The 22,419-nt window shown below is 38.8% G+C and overlaps 1 protein-coding gene across 4 annotated transcripts in view; it reads right to left on the reverse strand.

Annotated features, from left to right (window-relative positions):
- Positions 1 to 17,594: 17,594 nt before the first annotated feature.
- LOC127663388 (glutamate receptor 1-like) overlaps positions 17,595 to 22,419 on the reverse strand; it is a 117,847-nt gene continuing 113,022 nt past the window's right edge. For 3 of the 4 annotated variants that reach the window (XM_052154951.1, XM_052154950.1, XM_052154952.1), the window contains one exon: positions 17,595 to 20,200. In XM_052154951.1, the coding sequence (XP_052010911.1) occupies positions 20,033 to 20,200 (168 nt within the window). In that variant the 3' untranslated portion in view covers positions 17,595 to 20,032. The remainder of the gene's footprint in view (positions 20,201 to 22,419) is intronic. The other variant, XR_007972982.1, reaches the window with a different exon arrangement.

Raw genomic sequence — 22,419 nt, forward strand, 5'->3', positions numbered from 1 at the left:
AATTTCTGCTGAACCACAGAAATTCATCTCTGCCTATTTTGAGTTGTTTTGAAGCGCATCTCAGTCAACAAGCCCAAGCTTCAGTGAGAGCGGATTATGTTTCTCTGCCATAAAGCATTCTGAGATTCAGAATGATATTAAAACTCAATGGACTCAGATCAAGGTTCACCAATCAGTCTCGCAGGTGCTGAATCCATTATTCAAGGTTAGAGATGCTGTTTACTAAAATGAAAATGGGCTGCATTTATTGTACATTCATTCACATTATAGTCACAGTACAAGTGGTGCATACAGTGTGTTAGAAGTAATATACAGTTTTGATAATATGAGGATGCTATGTGAGAGGCCTACAATATTTAGATTATTGTTCTCAGGATGTTAAATATGAAACATTACAAGAGTGATCTCCAGAGATGTGTCTTAAAAACTCTATCCACACAAATGCAACTTTCAAGAACTGTTCAAATCTCAACCATTACTCAATTTTTAAATTTTTAACAATTCAGGGTGTGATGTCACATTCAAAGCACCATGGGTGATTACCTTTGTTAATATAAAAAATGTTACGCCAAAGTTCCATTCAAGGCACTGTCCATTTGGTGGCCATCTTGGCAATGCTCCCGGGCAGCTATTTTCTATGGATACCAGTGGCATACAAATACAGCTCCTATCTGCTTGAATGGAGAAAGACTGAGATCTTCAAAATTGTTGGTCAAGATTATAATCAAATAACATACTTCGAATTAGCAGTAAAACCTGACATAAATGGTATCATAAATTGTGCTTTTTTTCTTTTTCTTCATTTAGCTCAGATAATGCAAAAAGTGCTATTTAGAGACAGTCCCTAAATTTGTGACTATTTGTGTGTGTGTGTATATATATATATATATACATATATATATTAGGGCTGTCGAGTTAACATGTTAATAACGCGCAATTAATTCTACAAAAAATAACACCTTAAAATAATTAATGCATTTAATCGCATGCTTGTAGTGCCACCTGTATACTCCAGAGGGCAGTAAGTGAAATTTCAGCTGTGTGAGCAACACACAGTTTATACAGTGAAGAAAACAACACAGATATGCGTTACTAAGTGTTCAAATGCAAACTAAGGATCTCAATATGTGTTTAAAAATTGAGAATTAAACTATATTTAACTTGACACAGTGACCTAAACATTGCATTTTTATGACGCAACACACCCTAGAAGCGACACAAGCATGTCTGACACAGGTCGTATGGTAGGGTGACCTCCTGTCCCGCATTTTGCGTATAATAAAGAATTGGAGAAAATATATACATGGTTAAAACCAGTTACAGGTGACCCTAAAAAAGGAGAGTGCAGTGTATGCCACCGAAGTTTCACAGACAGCTCTGCTGAAGCATTTCAGTGCCCCAAACATGACAGCTCTGATATCTTTGGCTTTGAGCAATCCTGTCACCAACGCGTTCGTGGAGAGGGTGTTTTCACTGATGACCACTGCGTGGACAGAGACAAGGAACTGAGCATCTGTGGACCTCATCAAAAGTGAACTCCTGGTGAAAGTGAACACCTACACCTGCCAGGAGTTCTACAGTCATAATGAATGAGAAGGCCCTACTCGAAGCAGCCAGATCAGACAAAATTTTTTTATTCAAGATGCACTAAATCCGGTAAGAACGCATTTTATCTTTCTAGTCTTTAATAATGGAATTGATGTGCTTATTTGAAAATGTGCTTTTTAACGATTAGATTATTATTTTCACTTCATTATATTTACATTGAGTAGGTCTGTGCTGTTAAAATTAGTTTGTATCGTAGACCTTATGCCAAACTGAGTGACGTTCACAGCGTCGTCATTAACATTTAATTTCACTGCAAAAATACATCTAATATAAAATCAATATTTATTCACCTAGTACAATAATAGTAAGTTATCTCTCCCACGTGTCCCGCATTGTCCCACAAAATCAGATCTGCTGACCTGCAACAGAGCAATAGCCAGGTGGTCACCCTATGTATACCCCCGGCTTGTTTAAAAAAAAAAATACAATGTCTGACGCAGGTGTACATTGATGGGTTCTTAAACAAGCCCTCATAATAAACCTCCAACTGATTGACAAATTCACTTGTGAAACGGATTGCTGTGAACTGTATGCCAATGATTGAATTATGATCAATAATATGGTAGTAAACAATACATTATATTCTAAAGCCACTTTTATATTGTTTTATCAATGATTAATTCTTCTGCACAAGAATGTAATTCATTTTAATTATCTAAATATTTTTATTTTATAATATATATATATATATATATATATATATATATATATATATATATATATATATATGAAAATTTTTTATATTTAAAGATAACTATGTATAATTATTTCATCATTATGTATAGAATTATTGTTATATGAGGGGCTTTCTCAGCAAATATTTGTATATGCGATTAATCGCGATTAATTATTCGGGACACCATGTAATTAATTCGATTACAAATTTTATTCGATTGACAGCCCTAATATATATATCGTTTATCATTTTAATTTATTTATTTGTTTATTTTTTCCTTCATCCGTATTTGTCTTTATGATTGAATTCATTCATTGTCTGATCTAATTGAACATTTATATAAAAAAAAATATGCAAATCTTTACCACCATTTGTGGACTTTTCAAACGGTCCCTTACCACACCCTCCACAGTATTAGCACGTTAGTCCAATGTGTGGACTTTACAGATGGTCCCTTGCGTAAGTGTAGTGCAATGACTGAGTATTGCACTCCAAGAATGTCATGTATAATGTGTAGTGTTAAATATAATATAGTGACAAATGTTACAGTCTTTTAGCACACCAGTAGGTGGCGGCGATGTTGCGTGGTGTTGGTTATGGAACCGAGCTCACGTGTTAAGTCTCGCGTGAGTTTTGAGAGCGAGACTTCCCCGTGAGTGATGGTGTGTGATAACCATGAGAGCTGTAACTAAACGCGATTTATTCCTGTTTTGCAGGTAAGCTGGTGGAAAGGTTAAGAGACTTGTGTATTAATGTTTGTGTATATTCCCGTAGTGTTTGCATGGAGTGTGAATTATGTTATATTAACCGTGCTATGCGTTGATTAGTGAGTTTGCGCGTGTGTTAATATGAGTTCACATGGTCATTTATACGGGTGTTGTTTATAGAGAATATAGCAGATATGTTGTTAATTAGTTCATGCTGAACTAATAGAATATTTGCATGTTTTACAATATAATATTTGCATGTTTACAATATAATGTTTAAAACGTGTTAAGTCTCGCGTGAGTTTTGAGAGCGAGACTTCCCCGTGAGTGATGGTGTGTGATGGTGTGTGATAACCACGAGAGCTGTAACTAAACGCGATTTATTCCTGTTTTGCAGAATAAATACACTTTAATTGTGTCACCCCCTTTGTGAATTATTCATTGCACACTGGGAAGTGTTACATATTTTGGCGAGCCAACCAGCCAGGAGCTGCAAGTTACAACGAGTGAGCTCCAGAGACGAATCTAGACAGCGAAGCAGTGTAAAATGGCAAGCATGGATGAGCTGCGTGATCAGATCAGCCGAGCAATACTGAAGCTGAATAGCTCTGATCTTGTTCCAGTTTGTCAACGCCTAAAATGTGATGAGCCTGTCGGAGGGTTTGAAAGCAAAACACGACGTGGCCTCATCAGACTGGTGGAGAAAACGCTGGATGACATAGAAGAGATAGAGGATGATGAGGTATTTCTTCGGTGTCTGGAGGATCTGTTGCTGCAAATAGACTCTCTGATACAGCCAACCATAGCTGCATCGAACATTACACCAGATGAGCCAAATTATTTAGATATGCTGAAAGAGAAATATTCCAGACTGCGGAAGGAGCAACCTCAAGCCTGTCAAATAATTGAAGAGGAGATTGTCGCAATGGAGCAAAGACTGAGGGAGGAAACTAGAGCTATCACAGTGACACCACCTGCGCTTTCTGAAGTGACTCTAAGGAGAGAGTTCCAGATCTGTGGACAAATTGGGGAGGCAGGACAGCGAGATAAACTGTCCTACACCAGCCCCATGAACCAGATTGAGTCTGAACTGAGAAAGGGTCATCTAGAGACCGAAATCGTTGAAGCTGTGACACGCGCGGTGAGCCCAGGAATCCATTTATGAGACATGCTTGAAATAAAACGAGATCTCACTCTTCCGACTTTGAAGACAATCCTGAGAGGACATTTCAAAGTTGATCCACCATCTGACCTATTACAAAAGTTAATGAACATGTCACAAGACCCAAAAGAATCAGTCCAGAACTTTCTGTTTAGATGAATTGAGCTCAGCGAAAAGTTGCTGTGGAAGCTGAGTGAGGAAGATGAGAGTGAGCAGTTTAGCCCAGAATTAATTCAAAGGAAATTTCTACGCTCCATAGAGACCGGACTACTAAGTGAAGGGGTGAAGATGCAACTTAAGCCCTACCTTAGCAACCCCAGAATCAAAGATGATGAGCTGATAGAGCGAGTGAATGAAGCTGCAAATCTAGAACAAGAGCGACAACAAAGACTGAAAAAGACGGTAATGAGTAAGTCGCCAAGACTGAGTGAAATACAAACCAACATATGCCCGTTTGAGTCCCAGCTACATTCTCAAGGTCGCATGGAACCCAAGAGAGATGACAGAGTACCTGCAGTTAAAGCTGATTCAGCCACCAACAGCAGAAGGCGTCAAGTCAAGCGGGAGGAAGCAGATTCAAACACCAGCCAACTGATTGAACAGCTCAGAGCAGAAGTCTTAGAAATGAAAAAGATGGTAAATGAGACGATGGAGACAGCTAAGCTGCGTGGCAGAACGGAACGAGCAACACCTGTAAATGTCAGTAGACTGCGATGTTGCAGAGGCTGTCAGGAAGCTCGAGTCGGTGAGCAGTGCGAACATTGTTTTCGTTGTGGACAGGAGGGCCATCTTTCCAGAGGTTGTCGGCGACCCAGAGAACAACAGGGAAATGGGAAAGGGCTGCTGCGTCGGGACACTCAGTAGCCCTTGAGACAAAGTCCCCCCTCGATTACTCCAAGCAGACAGTGAAGCTGAAGAAATTGGAAAAGACTGTTAATGACATTCCTCTGTACCAGAATGTGAAACTGATAAACCTCATTGGCAGAAAATATCTGGTTCAATGTTTGCTAGAGGGAGAACCCGTGGAAGTTTTGTGGGACACGGGTGCACAGGCAAGTGTTATCAATGAGGAATGGAGAAAAGAGAACGTACCTCATCGAACAGTAAGACCTCTCCATGAACTGCTGGAGTCCGGTACCCTGGTGGGGTTAGCTGCAAATCAGACTGTAAAACCGTCCCTGGGCTGGATTGAAGCTGAATTCAGTTTAGGCAGAGACTCAAGTCCTACTCCGCCGTTACTGGTTCCAATATTAGTATCCACTGACCCACAGGTAGCTGAACAGCCTATCATTGGGTTCAACGTAATTGAAGCAGTTCTCAGTCAAAAGAGGGGCTATAAGTCAGAAAAAGATACCATCTGCGAAGTGAGTAAAGCTTTCTGTGTGCCATTCAAAACAGCAAAGTTGGTAATCAAGTTAATCCAGTCTACAGATTCTGGAAGTGAAGCAGGTATTGTGCAGACGGGAAGGAGACTAATTCATTTACCAGCTAACAAAGTCACAACTGCATTGGTTAAGATCCATACAGGGTCTCAGTTTAAAGGTCAAAGTCTACTATTAGTCCCAAGCAAAGAGCCTTCACTGCCGGAAAGGGTCGCTATTGAAGGAGTAGTAGTTACTGTTCCCGCTGACAGATTTGCAGTTATACCAGTGCCGATTGCTAACACCAATAACTATGCTGTGGCCTTAGATCATCGAATAGTCCTGGGTCATCTTCAAGTAATAAAATCTGCTTTATCTGTGGCTATAGAACAAACAAACAGGGGCGAGTCCACAGCCAGCAAAGACCAGGACAATATTGACGACAGTAACAGTAAAGAAAATGTGAGTAAAGGTGATTCACAGAGACAAAAACCTAGTCAATGGGATCCTTCTGTCTCCCTGGATCATCTGAGTGGAACACAGAAGGAGATAGTGAGATGGGTGTTGAGGGAGGAGTGTCATGCTTTCAGCTTTGATGAGGATGACTTCGGCTGTATTCCGTCATTGAACCTGCATATTACACTTCACGATACCTCACCAGTGAAGAAAACATACGTGTCAGTTCCAAAACCGTTACATCAGGAAGTGAAAGAGTACTTACAAGACTTACTGAATCGTGGGTGGATTGAAAAGTCCAGGTCACCCTATGCATCACCGATGGTCTGTGTAAGAAAGAAAGATAGGACATTGAGATTGTGCTGTGATTACAGAGAATTGAACAAAAAATCAGTACCTGATCGACATCCAATTCCAAGAATACAGGACATGCTGGACTCTTTAATCGGTAGATCCTGGTTTTCAGTGTTGGATCAGGGAAAAGCTTATCACCAGGGGTTCCTGGATGGGAAAAGTAGACCCTTGACTGCCTTCATAACTCCCTTGGGATTATATCAGTGGGTGAGGATACCATTCGTCCTCAGTTCAGCACCAGCCGAATTCCAATGGAGTATAGAGGAGTGTCTGGTAGGTCTTAGAGATGTTGTGTGTCAACCCTACCTTGACGATAATCTTGTCCATAGCTCTAGTTTTGAAGACCATGTCAGTCACCTCAGAGCTGTTTTACAGAGATATCAGCAGCATGGTGTAAAGCTCAGCCCTCGTAAATGTGAGATCTTTCAGAGGAAGGTGAGATTCCTTGGACGCCTGGTGTCAGGAGATGGATATACAATGGATCCTGCTGAAGTGGCTGCTGTGCAGGCCTTAAAAGATCGAGTTCCTGCCACTGTAGGTGATTTGAGAAAGCTGCTTGGATTTATCTCTTATTACCGTGCATACATACCTGATTTTTCCAGACTGGCGAAACCCCTGTATCAGCTATTGTCATCACCCGCTGAGGAAACATCATCTGTGGAGAAAAGAGTAAGAGGAAAATGTATCAGCAGATGACACAAAGGTGGTCTTCCATCAAACACACCGATACAGTGGAGTCAAAGCCATCAGGAGATATTGAACTTTCTCATTGACAAACTGACCACCTCACCAATATTGGGCTATCCAGATCTCACCCAACCGTTCATTCTGCACTGTGATGCATCACAAGAGGGGCTGGGTGCCGTGTTGTACCAGAGGCAGAACAGTAAATTGGTGGTGATTGGTTATGCTTCGAGAACGCTAACTGCACCTGAGAAGAATTACCACCTTCACTCAGGGAAGTTAGAATTCTTAGCATTAAAATGGGCGATATGTGAACGTTTTAGGGACTACCTGTACCATGCTCCACATTTTACAGTGTATACTGATAATAATCCTTTGACTTATGTTCTCTCTACCGCCAAGCTCAATTCCACAGGCCATAGATGGGTGGCTCAGCTGGCAGATTTCAACTTCTCCATAAAGTACCGTCCGGGCAAGAGCAACGCGGACGCCGATGATCTGTCCCGGATGCCAGTAGCCATTGATCAATTCATGGATCAGTGCACTGGAAGAATGAGTCAAGAAGTCTTCAGCGCGTCTATTCAGGGAGTGTTGGTGGGGGTAGACACCCCGCTTGCATGGGTTACTGCAACTCAAATACAAACCCTCCAGATGGTGAGTGATACTGCTGTGTTTACGTCAGACAACCCGTTCACTCTGAAGCAGATCTTAGAAAGTCAAAGGAAAGATCCTGTAATCGGTCGAGTTCTGCAGTATAAAGTTAATGATCAGAGACCATCAAGACAAGTAGTCAAAACAGAGCCGACAGATGTGAAAATGCTTCTGAGACAGTGGCAAAAATTGTACATCAATGAGCATGGCATACTTTACAGAAAAGCCGGTGGAAGAGATCAGCTTGTTTTGCCAAAAGAATATCACCAGATTGTATTCAATGAGCTTCATAAGGAAATGGGACACTTAGGAGTAGAGAGGACAGTGCATTTGATTTGTGCATTTTACTGGGTTCGTATGCATAGTGACACCGAGCATTTAATTGCCAATGTATGTGAGTGTTTAATGCGGAAGAAACCACATAAGGCCACAAGAGCTCCTCTTGTCTCAATCGTCACTACACGACCGTTTGAGCTAGTGTCTATAGACTTTTTACATCTGGAAACCTGTAAGGGAGGGTACGAGTACATTCTGGTTGTCATAGATCATTATACTCGTTTTGCACAAGCTTATGCCACTAAAAACAAATCAGCCAAGACGGTGGTGGACAAGATCTTTAATGATTTTGTTTTACGTTTCGTATTCCCAGAAAAGATTCACCATGATATGGGTAAGGAATTCGAGAACCAGTTGATGTACCAACTGCAGAAGTGTTGTGATGTGCGAGCGTCTCATACTACCTGTTATCATCCACAAGGAAATGGACAGGTAGAGCGCTTCAACAGGACATTACAGTCTATGCTACGCACCCTTACAGATGTGGATAAAACTTAATGGAGAAAGTCACTGGAGAAGATGGTTCACGCTTATAACTGTACTCACTGTGAGGTCACCGGTTTTTCCCCTTTCTATTTGCTTTATGGTCGTTCCCCACTTCTGCCAATTGATCTGCTCTTCAACCTATGGCCAGCAGAAGGGAATGAGTATTATGCTGTGTATGTGAAGAACTGGCAAACGAGGATGCGTCAAGCTTATGAGATTGCCTCCAGAACAGCTAACAGGGAAACGTCAAGGAGTAAGCAGGGGTATGACAGGAGAATTCATGGAATTGACCTTCAGCCGGGGGGACGAGTGCTGGTCCGAAACCTATCTGAGAGAGGAGGACCCGGTAAGCTCCGATCGTACTGGGAAAACAGAGTGTACATGATTGTAAAAAGAAGGAGTGACGAGAGTCCGGTGTATGAAGTCGTACCGGAAGGAGGAGGAAAAATGAGAGTGTTACATCGGAATCTACTTCTCCCTTGTGATAGTTTGCCATTGGAGAACTCCGAAGCAACACCACAACCAGAGACAGTGAGAGAGACAAAAGTAAGCAGAAAAGACAGAAAACACTTGGAAGAAGGTCAGAGTGATATGTCAGAGAACGAGGATGTTCAAGATGGTGAGCTAGTGCTACAGGTTCCTACTTCCTTGAGGCAGTGCCGGAAGTCTGTTCGTCTCAGTCCGGATGTAGAGCCGTTCACGCCAAATGTGCAACAGCACTGGGAACGAGAGTCACAGAGGATAGAGGAGGAGATAGCAGAAGATGGGCCAGAGGAGCGGATGGAAGAGTATCTTGGAATGCCTGCGGGACAGTCGGGGGTATTGGAAGCGGAAGCATCAGTTGAGAGTGAGGATGATGATTTTATACCTTTCCATTCTTATCCAAGTAGAGAACGCCGCCGTCCAAAGACTCTGACTTATGACTCTTTGGGTCAGCCATCTGTGGTGGAAGTTGTGATAGATAGACTAAATGTGAGTAGAGAGTCTGCTGTCCAAAGACTGTGGCGACCATGGACAATGTTGGTTACCAGCTAAACTGATTGGCCACACTTAATCAGGACTTGAGTGGAAACAAATGTTTTCATGGACAATGATAGATGTGAAAAGGAAAAATAACTGATCTTTTTCAACTGCTGAACTTAGGCAACTAAAGACATTGGTGACTTACTCTACACAGTAAACTAAGATGGGTAGTAGACTAAAGAATTGTCTGGCCGAAATGGGGAGTCTATTACAAAAGAATGTGTATAAGCGAGAAGTGTTTACTGTTGCTGGAAATATAATATCATTGTGCGACAATGGACAATGCAACCAATGGTTAATTTGACCTATTGTAGAGCGTACTTCAAGTGTTTGAAATTTAAGTCATCACTACTATTATAAGGTGTTTGCTGCGAAAGTAATTGATTATCAATTATAGTCAAATCTTAAATGTAGGAAACATTTTAAATTTAGTAGGGGAGAGTGTAGCGCAATGACTGAGTATTGCACTCCAAGAATGTCATGTATAATGTGTAGTGTTAAATATAATATAGTGACAAATGTTACAGTCTTTTAGCACACCAGTAGGTGGCGGCGATGTTGCGTGGTGTTGGTTATGGAACCAAGCTCACGTGTTAAGTCTCACGTGAGTTTTGAGAGCGAGACTTCCCCGTGAGTGATGGTGTGTGATAACCACGAGAGCTGTAACTAAACGCGATTTATTCCTGTTTTGCAGGTAAGCTTGTGGAAAGTTTAAGAGACTTGTGTATTAATGTTTGTGTATATTCCCGAAGTGTTTGCATGGAGTGTGAATTATATATATATTTTATATTAACCATGCTATGCGTTGATTAGTGAGTTTGCACGTGTGTTAATATGAGTTCACGTGGTCATTTATACGGGTGTTGTTTATAGAGAATATAGCAGATATGTTGTTAATTAGTTCATGCTGAACTAATAGAATATTTACATGTTTTACAATGTAATATTTGCATGTTTATAATATAATGTTTAAAACGTGTTAAGTCTCGCGTGAGTTTTGAGAGCGAGACTTCCCCGTGAGTGATGGTGTGTGATAACCACGAGAGCTGCAACTAAACGCGATTTATTCCTGTTTTGTAGAATAAATACACTTTAATTGTGCCACCCCCTTTGTGAATTATTCACTGCACACTGGGAAGTGTTACTTAAGAAAAATTTTCCAACTTATATCTATGTTAAAGTGGCGATCTGGAATGATTACACTGTGACGCCATCTGACCAGCTTAAATATGGGAGAAATCGCGTCCCGGGATGCATCATTTATCTTTAAATACGAAACGATCCCGTATTTTACGGGACGGGTGGCAACCCTATCGTTGACAAGCAAGGCTTCAGTGTGACTCCGTAATCCATTCATCCGTCATCCCGTCTCACTCTACGTGCGATACATCTCTTCTCATTTAGCTCATTTAACTTCATCATCTATCTTTCCCCTGGTGACTGTCTATATCTAGGCTATACACGACACGAGCACTGGCCAGGAAAGCCTGTCCGATTCACCCATTCAGAGAGGTGTGAGCATTCACTTTAACTTTTGATTCTCAGTAGGCCGTTTATACAATCATTTCCCTCGCAGAGAGGAGAGTTGGATGGGATCAAAGGCTGTGCATTAACATGGCTGGCATGAAACAGTGAAGGGTGCCTTTGTAGGACAGAGCTAAAATCATGAGCGCATTAACGTGATTCGTACACGTCGCCCGTGGCGGTGCAGGAGAGTGGAAGCAGAGGATCTATCTCTGTCACTGAGCCGATGAGCCTGTGTGATTAACAGGCCTCTACTCTCCGCAGAGACCGCAGAAGAGTGGTAGAGGGGCCAACAGAAAATTACACTTCTCTTTGCTCTCTCCCCCTCTTTCTCTTTTTTCTTATGTGTACTGTACATAAATGTATCTTTGCTCTCTACCCCTTTCTCTTTTTTCACAAGTGTACTGTAGATAAGTAGTCTCTCTGTGTTTCACTCCATCCCTCCCACTCTCTTCTGCCCTGAAACAAATACACTCAAACTCACCCACCTCTTACAAAAAGCCATTGTCATAAAATGTTCTATTGGAATTTCTATCATATGTTTGGCAGCAAACCAAAAGGATCTTAATGGGATCAAAAAAAAAAAAATCCTCAATTTAGTAGAAGGCATAATTCACACTAAAATAAAAATGTTGTCATCATTTACTCACAGTCATTTTATGACATTCTATCAGTGAAGGTGATGTTGGCAAAATAACCTCAGTCCCCATTCACTTTTTTCTGTCTCCATACAATAAAAGTGAATGGTGACCAGTGTTGCGTGTAATCAAATGACAAAGTAATTAGTTACTCTAATTTAATTACTTTTTAGACAACATAATAATGTAACATTTGAGATGAGTTACATTTAAAATTCTTGCAATCAGGTTGCACAAATTTCTAAAATAATACATAATATAAAAATAAAAATCAATATGTTCACATGCACTTCTGTTTGTGTTTCAAGTTATTGAAAGTAAATAATAATGTCATTATATTTTTGATTAAGTAATCAGTATATTAATCTGATTACAGTATCAGAAATGTAATTAGTAATTTATAGTGGATTACTAATTTTAAGAAACTCTAAAATTCTGCCTCTACATAGAAATAAATATATGCATGTTCTAGAACAACATGAGGGTGCAAATGACAAAATTGTCATTTTTGGATGAAATATAACTTTCCAATCCTTTCGAATAAACTGAAATTCTTGTTTTTAATAATTTTGTTTTTTTAGAATTTCATTTTTTGGATTCTTATTTGATCCTTGAAGATTTGTTCAAATTGGTTACGAGAGAATTTCCATAAACATTACTGTATACGCTACTATTATTTGACTAGGGACCTTCTTGCATGTTTTGATTTAATTAAAACATTTTTTATTCCCTTTATTCATCCTGGGGACCCCATAATGATGGTGATTTCAGGTTGCACTATTATAGTGGGTCCACATTACCTCTTCATTGTAGAGGCTTTGATTTGTCTGATCTAAAGGGATATGACTTACTGTCATGTTTCTTGTATGTTTGTTTTTTAAAACACATACATCCATCTACCGTGTTGCCCTAAGCTGTTCCATCTAAATCACAATGATGGGATGGCAGTGCCAGATCAAATATCCTCCCTCCTTTCATGATTCATATCATTCTGGAAGCTGGGCTGCTTAGGTATAGGACCACATGTCACTTAAGATATCCTTTGCTTCTATATTTCACAGTACATCACCTTAGGAAACATTGGCATGGCATATGTTTGTTTTCTTCAAAATCTGGATGTGATACTGTATGGTCTGAGACCCACAGATAAAAGCAGCCATGAGTCACAGAGTGGGCTATGACACGATTTTGCAGCTGAAAGGAAGCGAGAAAGAGAATGATGGCAAATAAAGCAATTTATTGGGAGGAGTGTATGAAAGAATAGCAAAGAAAGAGTGTGGGATTGAGGCATATAGTGGCAGGTGTCATGGATTCTCTCATGCCGTCTCACACACCCACACTGTATTCATTATATATGCTGTTCAGGCCCACACAATCAAACACATTACAATGCCATAGTCACAGTGTGAGCAATCAAACAGCACAGGCTATTGGGAGGCATAATGCTCTTTTCTTTAATTCTATGTAGTGGTTACGCCTATATGCTTTTATAGTCTCTTCGATGAGAAAATAAAAATGTTTGTGATTTGAAAGAGGCAAGTTAAAGACTGAAGTTTCAGTTAAAGACTCAATTCAGGGCAGTCGCATAATACCGATGAATGAATTATCAAAGATGCAATCTCAGCGAAACGCCGACATGTCGCCGATGTCAGCGAGATATCTAGCATTTTAAATATCTGGACATGTCTGCGATTCCAACATGCAATGTGAAACATGTTTTGACTGAATACAACTGCAGTGTTGACCAACAGCCAATGAGAGAGCAAGGGAAGTTTCAGTTGGAGGATAGAGCTTGTATCAGAATAACTTTGCATTCATGTATTTATTTTCTTTTAAATACAAATTATTTAAATATATATATATATACACACACACCAGCAGGCAGCTACCTGCATTCATTGCAACATTTCTTATTTACCTCCAAGTCTCTCTGCAGATCAGACAATTGTTACTACCCATGTCTCCCCAAACATTCCCTCCTCCATAGTCTTTTCTTCTTCTTTTTGGACTTTTCGTTGTAAATCAGCACACAAATAAAGTGTATCACAAGCTTCTTGCAGTCCGCCATTTTCATGACCCCGCCCAGACAAGCACGAGAACGCCTACTCATGCGTGATCTTGCGTAATAGTCCTATCACATCTCACGTGTACTCTGTTGTGAAGCATAATTTGGAGTCCAAGCAGAGTTGTAGGGGATTCGTCAATAGTGAATTATTTTGTAATATGTTCACCCCGTCGCCGATTCCTCATGTAATTTGAAAACTCTATGACTTCCATGACAAGACAGACAGTTGTGTAATATGAACGGTACCTCAATCTGATGTCTTTGAATGTCATGTAGTGTGTAGGAGGGATAAGGGAAACACTGCTGTTGCAACTTTTATCAAAATGATAACAACCAAATGTCACTCTTGTTGTGACATTCACAAGATTCGGTCAAACCTCTGCGAACTTCAGATATATAGTATCACATTTGAATGATGCAAATCACGGAAGTGGGTTCAATGCAATTTATTTTATTGTTATGTAGATAGTTTTGAGCCCCCACACCCGTAACCATAACCACTGCACAGCAATATGAAAACACATCTGGAAGATAAATGCAGTCATTTAAATAAAAATGACTAAGCATGATAAAGGTAGTCCACACAACTCATGTGCTATATCCCAAGTCTTCTGATTCATTGAAAATCTTTGCCTCTGAAACTCTAAAATCTCATTCTAAACCTTGCAAATGGTCACAAGACACGTGACAGCCAATAACAGCCAATGACATTGTTGACATCAAGTCTGTCGTAGCACTTCTTGGGAGAGTAACTTTTGAATGTTTGAGAAAGTATAAATACAATTTTAAAGCTACTGTGGAGGGAAACATTTTCAGGGAATAACATTACATTTTGCTCTGTTCTTCACACACAGTGGCTTCAGAGAACTTGGAGTGCATAAGTGGTAATAATTTTAAGGGTGCTGAATTGTAAGTAAATTTGTGACATTTACTGTGTTAACTAATTTTGTAATTTTTTTTTAGGTTTTCTTTGTTCCATTTGAAGCATTTACACAAGATGCTCTATAGCAGATCCATTGAAAAAGAGAGTTGTGACACTCCAATAGACTTCCATCGAATAATGTAAAAGTAACGCATGTCATGTGCCGACCAATAGTTCCAAACATGGTATAGTTCAACGTGCAACCGTATTCATTTTCAGTGTTTCCGAAGCAAGCTCGCTGAGCTGTAAGTTGATGAAATGACTGATATTTTTTTCCATATTCCAAGAATTAGTGTACCTCTTATCAATTTAGTCAAGAGTGGTATTATATGTAGCCAGCTTTAGTTAAAGTTTATCATAAGATTGTTAGATTCTAAATGCAGTTAGCACTTGGTTGTCATCAAGCTCTGCAGAAGCCTGATAATGACCCATTCATTTGAATCAGGAGTGTTGGAAGAGAGAAACATATAAAACATGCCGGGCAGGGGGTACTCGAGGACCAGGGTTGAAGACCACTGATCTAGATCTGATCTAGATCACTGGATCTTGCACTACAAATAACAGGAGTGGAAGACCACGTCTGGGGGAACAACCTTTACCCTTTCACTGGACATATTGTATAATAAAATGTTTTTATTGAATGCAATTGGTTACCTTGTATATTCTGTACTATTGACCAAACTCCTTTCTTGGCTAAATTGAGCAGTTGCGATTGATATTTAGATTAGATTTAACTTTGTCATTGCATTGAGTACTATAAATATAAGTATCGTCAACTTAGTAAATTGTAATGTGGGCTAATTAATAAAATAACATGTTTAACAAGTCCAATTTACTTAAACAGTCTAACATTAAATTATAGATATTACAGTTTTATCTTCTGTTAATGCCTGATCTTCTGTAAAGCTGCTTTGAAATGATGTGTGTTGTGAAAGGCAGTATACAAATAATAATTACTTGACTTAAATGTAAAGTAAAACAACAATCCTCAGTAGGCTACAGTATGGTAGCTAGCGTAGCCATTTCTAGCTCTGCTTCTTAATACTGCTGCCTAGTTTTATATGGTACTATAATATAAATAAATGTAAATAATAATAATAAAGTAGCAGACATATAAATAATACAACACACCCGTAACCAATGGACATTATGTGTTAATATACCGAAAATTGCTGTAAATCTAGTTGGTGCTGCTATCTGTCCCACTGAAAACCATTCAAACTGGTTGACAGCGCGGATTTGTTTGGAACTATTGAGAGCTACATGAACCATGTGTTTGCAACTCTCTTTTTCAATGGCTCTGCTCTATGGTAGAACATTCACACTCTGGATATCATAATCAGCAGGTTTTGCACAAACATTTCACTCAAACTGTTATAATATCATTTGTAATGCAAAATAAACTATTAAATTAGAAAGATGCAAAATAGAAGCATTTTCAAAAGTGGACTTAAACTTTTGAAACACACATACATGTGGAAGTGGGTGGGGGTTAGTTGGGTGGTGTCAGCACAGTTTGGAATGTTTAACAGCCAGTGGCTCATCACAGAATTTTTTAGTCCCGTAGTGTGAAATTTTGTTGCATATGCGAGTTATATTTTCACAATGTGCTGCGAATGGAATAAAAAGATAGATTTTAGGATTTAAGAATCAGTATCGAGATCAAAAAAGATTTTGATTAACCAGAAAGTCTATATTATTACCCGGCCCTAGTAAAGTAATTGAATCTTGGAAACAAGTAAAATGGCACCAGAGTGATGGAAACAGATTAACATTTTGGTGATGCAGAATAAAAATAGCCAGAAGTGTGTTGTTAAATTTTTCTTATCTAAAAGGTTTGGTAAAAATGGAGGTGTGCTGAAAACAACTGCAAAAAACAAGGACACCACCAGCAGCATCAAAACAACTACCATATAAATGTTTACAATGGAAATGGTAATTTTTTTGTGAGGATTAAGGAAGTTAAGAGGTCATTTTTTTCATCAACCACTGGGGAAATAAGAAACAAATCCAGATTTCCTTGCCTGACAGCAGCTTCCTATGAACAAATTATTATTTTCTATTCACAATCGAGTCCTATCTATGATGTTGTTTAACCTGCAAGGAATTTGATTGCATCTAATAAATATCTTGACAAATTGTCACAAATAAATATCAGGAGCCCAAATTTTCAAACATTCAAATATCATTCAAATTCCAAATTATGTATAGTATTTTATTATTTTAATTTTATTTTAGTATAGTAGTAGTATTTCTTCCCCTCAAAGAACTGCAGCATCAAACACAGGTGATCATTGAAGTTATAGTACATGGGTATTTATTAATAATATTATATACATCTGTTACTGGTGCAAGATTTAATTTATGCCAGATTTATCATCTGTTTGATAATGTTTAAATCTTTTTAGATTTCTACAGTGTTTCATGAGACTTTAAATGTGAAGTATGGCTTAAGACCAAACAAAAAATGGCAACAAGCACCTGTTTCTTGGCTCTGCATTTTGTAAACATTTTGTTAACATATCCATAATTAGAACCATGGGGCATTATAAATAACTCCTTCCATTGTTCCTTCAGGGTAGCTTAACACAGATTGAATAATTAATAATCCCTAATATTAATGTGTTTAAGGCAACATAGTGACTGGTTAAACACCAGTGATTATGTGTGGGATGCACCTGTAGGTAATTAAACACTGAGTCAAGCTCTGGAGATCTAATGTTGTAAATACATTAAACATAAATGTTTCAGAGATGGCCTCTTTTCAAGAAAGTAAAATTAACTTTCATTCACCCTGTGCTTTTGTCTGCCATATATATATATATATATATATATATATATATATATATATATATATATATATATATAAAAGCACAAGTATTTCTCAAAAATATTTATGGCTGAACTTTTGAAAAACAATGACCCTGCTCTTGATTACTGGTTACAAAAGTTTTATTTTATTTTATTTTGTTTTATTCATTATTGACTGAATGTATTTCCCAATAAATTTTATTCAACCACATCTCTCTTTTGTGATCAACAGATCAAAAAAATAATAAATTGCCCCAATAAAACAATCAAGACTGTGGAATGGTCAAGAGATCGAAGAGTACGTAGAATACATTTTGCATCAAAAAAGCCAAAATAAGTATTGTTTAATGTTGTTATAGCATAAAGACAAAGAACCAGATTTTTCTCTTTTAACTAATCAAAATCAACATCCTTAGTATGAATATCCATGTACCATTGCCTCAGCAACTACATGTGTAAAACACTAGTTCAATCAGCTCTTCAAAATCTCACAGCGGTATAAATGTTAAATGTATCACTTGAACTTTACAAATGTTTTACTGCTTATAAAATACTGCTCTCACGAGTCCATAAAGGACCGCAGTGGTCTGGAAAGAAAACGCCAGAGAAATATACGTTTTATGATAGCCACACAGTGTGTCCTACTTTGCAGAACAATGACAGTGTGAAGGGAAAAACAGAATAAACAGAGCTGTTTATGTAGAGGAACTGGAAGCTATGTTCTGAAAGCCTGCAGTGATAAAGCCTGGAGCTCTGAAAGGTCAACTCGGCCCCATCAATGACATCTCCACTAACATCATCTCATGAGGAACTATATCGCACAGTGTGTACAGTATACAGGGCAGAACGGCCTATTCATGTTTCACCAGTATTTCACTGGTGTCTATGACAGATACAAAAAAAAACTATGCTGACTAGATGAAAGTCTCTAAACATGTTATTTTGTGTTCCGAAGACTCAAGACTGCTTCTCTGGGGGTCTACAGGAGCTTTATGACTGGTGTTTGCATTGTATCGGCATCTAGTTGCTTATTGGACATCGGGCTTTCAATCAAAATATTTTTGTCCTGCCTGGAAGCCCGGCTTCTTAATATGATGATTGGTCAAGCTCTTAAAAGGGCATGAATTTTCAATAAACAGCCAATAACAGAAATATTAATGATTGACAGTGTATGAAATGTAAAAGTGCTGCTGTCGAGCACAAGTGCAGATATTTGCAATCTAAATGAACACATTTATTTCAGTATTCATTATAAGATATTTTGCCTATTTTTGTGCATTTTGAGTTTGAGTTAATAATTTTCAACAAGAAATGTCACTGTTTGAGTAGCAATCTGAGATTTGAGCTTTTGGGAGCAACATTGGGAGCCATTTCATGTGGTCTTTTAATAAACACACAAAAGGGGCAGGTAATGTGTACAAACGAGTTACAGCCATTCAAATTTTGCAGAAATCTGCCGAGATTCTGTGCAGGCCTAGTCATAAGCCATGTAAACAAATTATAAAAAAGTGAAAGGGACCATTTCAATGTTGTAGAAACACCATTTAAGAATATCTGCTAAAACTTTACTCTCAATGGCTTCACTTCAGTGATATTCATTGATGTGTACCAGGGAAAATTATTAAAGTATATATAACATCGGGTGCCTAAAACATTTTAACAGAGGTTCAATTTTATACATCCTTCCTGCGAGAGCTTCCAATGAAGTGGCAATCAAGCAAGTGGTGGCTCACTCTGTGTCTCCAATCTCAGATGAGGTATGGCGCCTGATACGCGGCATAGCAGCTATGCAATGTCCTTGAGGTGGGAAATCACAGAGCAAGATAATCAAGTCCAGTTCATCTATGCTCTACTGATCAACAACAAATACAATTTACCTCTTGCTCATATTAAGATTTACATTGGATTATTTACATTATCGACAAGTTGTTGGATGAGCTGATATGTTGCTTGACATTTTCAATATGCAGAGTGACAGACGTTAAGGGTGGAGCGAAAGGAGCAATGTTGTCTTTCAGTGCGGGGTACTGGATCCACATAAATTAATATGAGATTTCCCATTAGCAAACTCTATTACTTTCTTTTCTAGCAAGAAAGGAAACAGAACTCTCATTACTGAGAACATATCTGTGCAAAAACATCTCTGTGACCTAATCTTTGTAAAGAAAGTCAATTAAAAGACAACACCACTGAACACTGATATTAACAAAAATATTGCACACTCAGACAGAAGTAAACAGGTTTATAATATTGGCACAGCGCAAGTGTCAATCCAGACACAAGACTTGTCTGTTTTTTTTTATTTTTATTCATGACATAAACGAACACTTGTTTTACCAAAAAAGTCCCACAGGCTTGTTATTGCAGCACTTTTTTAAAAATGTTTTGTTTTCTTCGTGTTTTTCAATAGAAAAGAGTTTTATTGGTGGCTGTTCACTGAGCAGAGTCTTAAAGAGTGCATTTTGGCAGTACAGCATGTCTGTTGAGGGCAGACAGACACAAGGGCAGACGGCAGGTGAACGGGAGGTCCGTGCGTTACATGTGACGCGTGGTGCTCCATCAGGCTGGTCACATGCCAGAGGCTCCTAGGCCCATGCTTGCCGAGTGGCTCATGCACGGCAGCGTCTGCACAGCTTTTGGGAAGTCATGTGTGACGATCCGCCCGTTCTCCCCACCGCTACCGTTCCTGCTCATCCTGGTAAGGGTGGAGCAGCGCATGGCGTCGTTGATGGATTGCTGGGATGGAGACACAACAGTGTTAGCCAAAATATGAAAATAAGCACAGGACAGTTTGAAAGATGGCCATTTTTTTTTTTGTAAAAAGACAGTAAAGATGATTTAAGCATCTGCCTAATGGAGTATGCACATAAATGTTTTGTCATGTGATGGCTGGATAATTAGTTAAACAAACATTTCTGAGGTTACTTGTTGCAGTAGCTATATCAATGAACTTATTGAACACCATTAGCAAATACTTAAAACAATTCCAGCAATCCAGGTTTGAGAAAATATTTTATTTTAGAATTGGCTCCCTTTCAAGACCTGAGCTGGAATTTAAATTGAAGTGGTCTCACCACTCAGGGGGGTTCAATTGGAATTTGAAATGGAAATGCAGGAAGAGGTATTTGGTGAATTGTAATTTGAAGAAATTCATCAAGACAAATTTCATTAGTCTGACTCTAACACAACAAATGAGGCAAGAAAAGAGCCTCTGAATTCTATTCTATCTGATTAAACTGCCTTAAATGAAACATGTTCATCTTATTTGCAACCTCAATTCAAATAGAGTTCAAATCCAGCAACTGAATTGGAACCGAACAGCATTCTCAAATGAATTCTGAATGGTGCACAAACCTGTATATTTCTGGAATCAATCCATTACTAAGCATATTACTATTTATATAGTAATTAACCCACATCACAACAGTATTAGATCACAACTTAACACCACATTAGTCAGTTCCATATGAACGTTATGGAGCACTTCGGTTATAAATTACTTGTTTTCTGAACAAGTATGTTTTCCATTTAAGCTGCTGAGTTGTGGGCTAATAATATGTTGTGTTGACAACTTTTAATTGCTTCGCTAATGCTGCTTTGCTGTATCCCCCCCGGACCACCATATTCATGCCTTCAAAACCAAGCTGACACTGTAAAGCATCTCTGACGTGTGTGGACAATAAACAGCTTTCAAAGGCGTTTAACACAAGCTTAATTTGCTACAGCGGTGTAGAACTCCAGAGAGAAATGTCATTGGTTTATTGCTGCTATTGTGAAGAGCGCCTCACTATTGTAGTCACAGCCTGTGGGCTTGAAACCAGGGCTAATGATGCGTCCCTTTATATTGCATTTTTCCAATCTAGGAATGATTTCATTGCACAACACTTCAATGCGTTGGGGGATGCATACACGCCTGATGCAGACTAGTTAGTTTGCCCGTAATGGCTCAGAGCCCTGCTCACCTAATATGAAAAATGGACAGCTGTGAAATGTGACTCCAGTCAATTGAATTAACAATAAAAGATGTGCTATTATTCTATTACATGTGTGTGTAATACCCTGCTAAACTTATTACAAAGCCTGCTTGGGTAATTGCCTGTCATAAAGATACTGATCACAAAATCACTCTGAGGTATCTGTATATACACCGGGTGATGTTCATTGGGGGTCTCTTGGGGGTGTCGTTTTGCAACAGTGTTTCTTTGATTTGTCAGTTTGGTCTGCATTTGTACATTACTTGTTATAGGAATAAGATATATTATGACCTGATAGGTACTTTTAATTAAAAACGCATTTGCAAAAGTGCATTAGGTAAGAGCTGACACTGGTCTTATTATATGAAGCAGATGAGCTGACTGATGATGTATAATCATCAGTCTAGATGGACTATTTTTGGAGTCATGAATGAAAACAGAGACCTGCAGTGTCTCTGTGGAACACTTGCTCTGCTTCATGAATGAAAAGAGACACCATGTGTATAAACAGCTCTAGTCTATGGACAGGGCAGTGAGCAGAGTCTCAGAAGAGCAGGAGATAGAGAGTGAGAGAAAGAAGATATAATAATTATCAAAGGAATGCTGCTGTGCAAAGGCAAAACACAGTAACTACACATATAGTCAGAAATTAGTCATGACCAAAATTGGGAATATGATCTGTCCTGTCACAGACGGACTTGGCTCAACTTTGCACAGAAACAGAGATAACAGAGTGTTAAAATTGCACAATCAACACTAAAACCAAGAAACTTTAAAGCCACATTTCTCAGTTTCAATGTTGGTGTAGTTACTGCATATCACCTTTGTAGGGCTGAATAGTTCACCCAAAAATGTAACTTCTGTCATTATTTACCAACCTTCATGTTAATTGAAATTTTCCCTCCTATGGAACACAAAATATTTGTTTTTATTCTCCACTTTTCAAAATATTAACAAGTGATAATGACCAAATCTGTAATT

The sequence above is a fragment of the Xyrauchen texanus genome, chromosome 23 (genome assembly GCF_025860055.1).
Source record: "Xyrauchen texanus isolate HMW12.3.18 chromosome 23, RBS_HiC_50CHRs, whole genome shotgun sequence".
NCBI lineage: Eukaryota > Metazoa > Chordata > Actinopteri > Cypriniformes > Catostomidae > Xyrauchen > Xyrauchen texanus.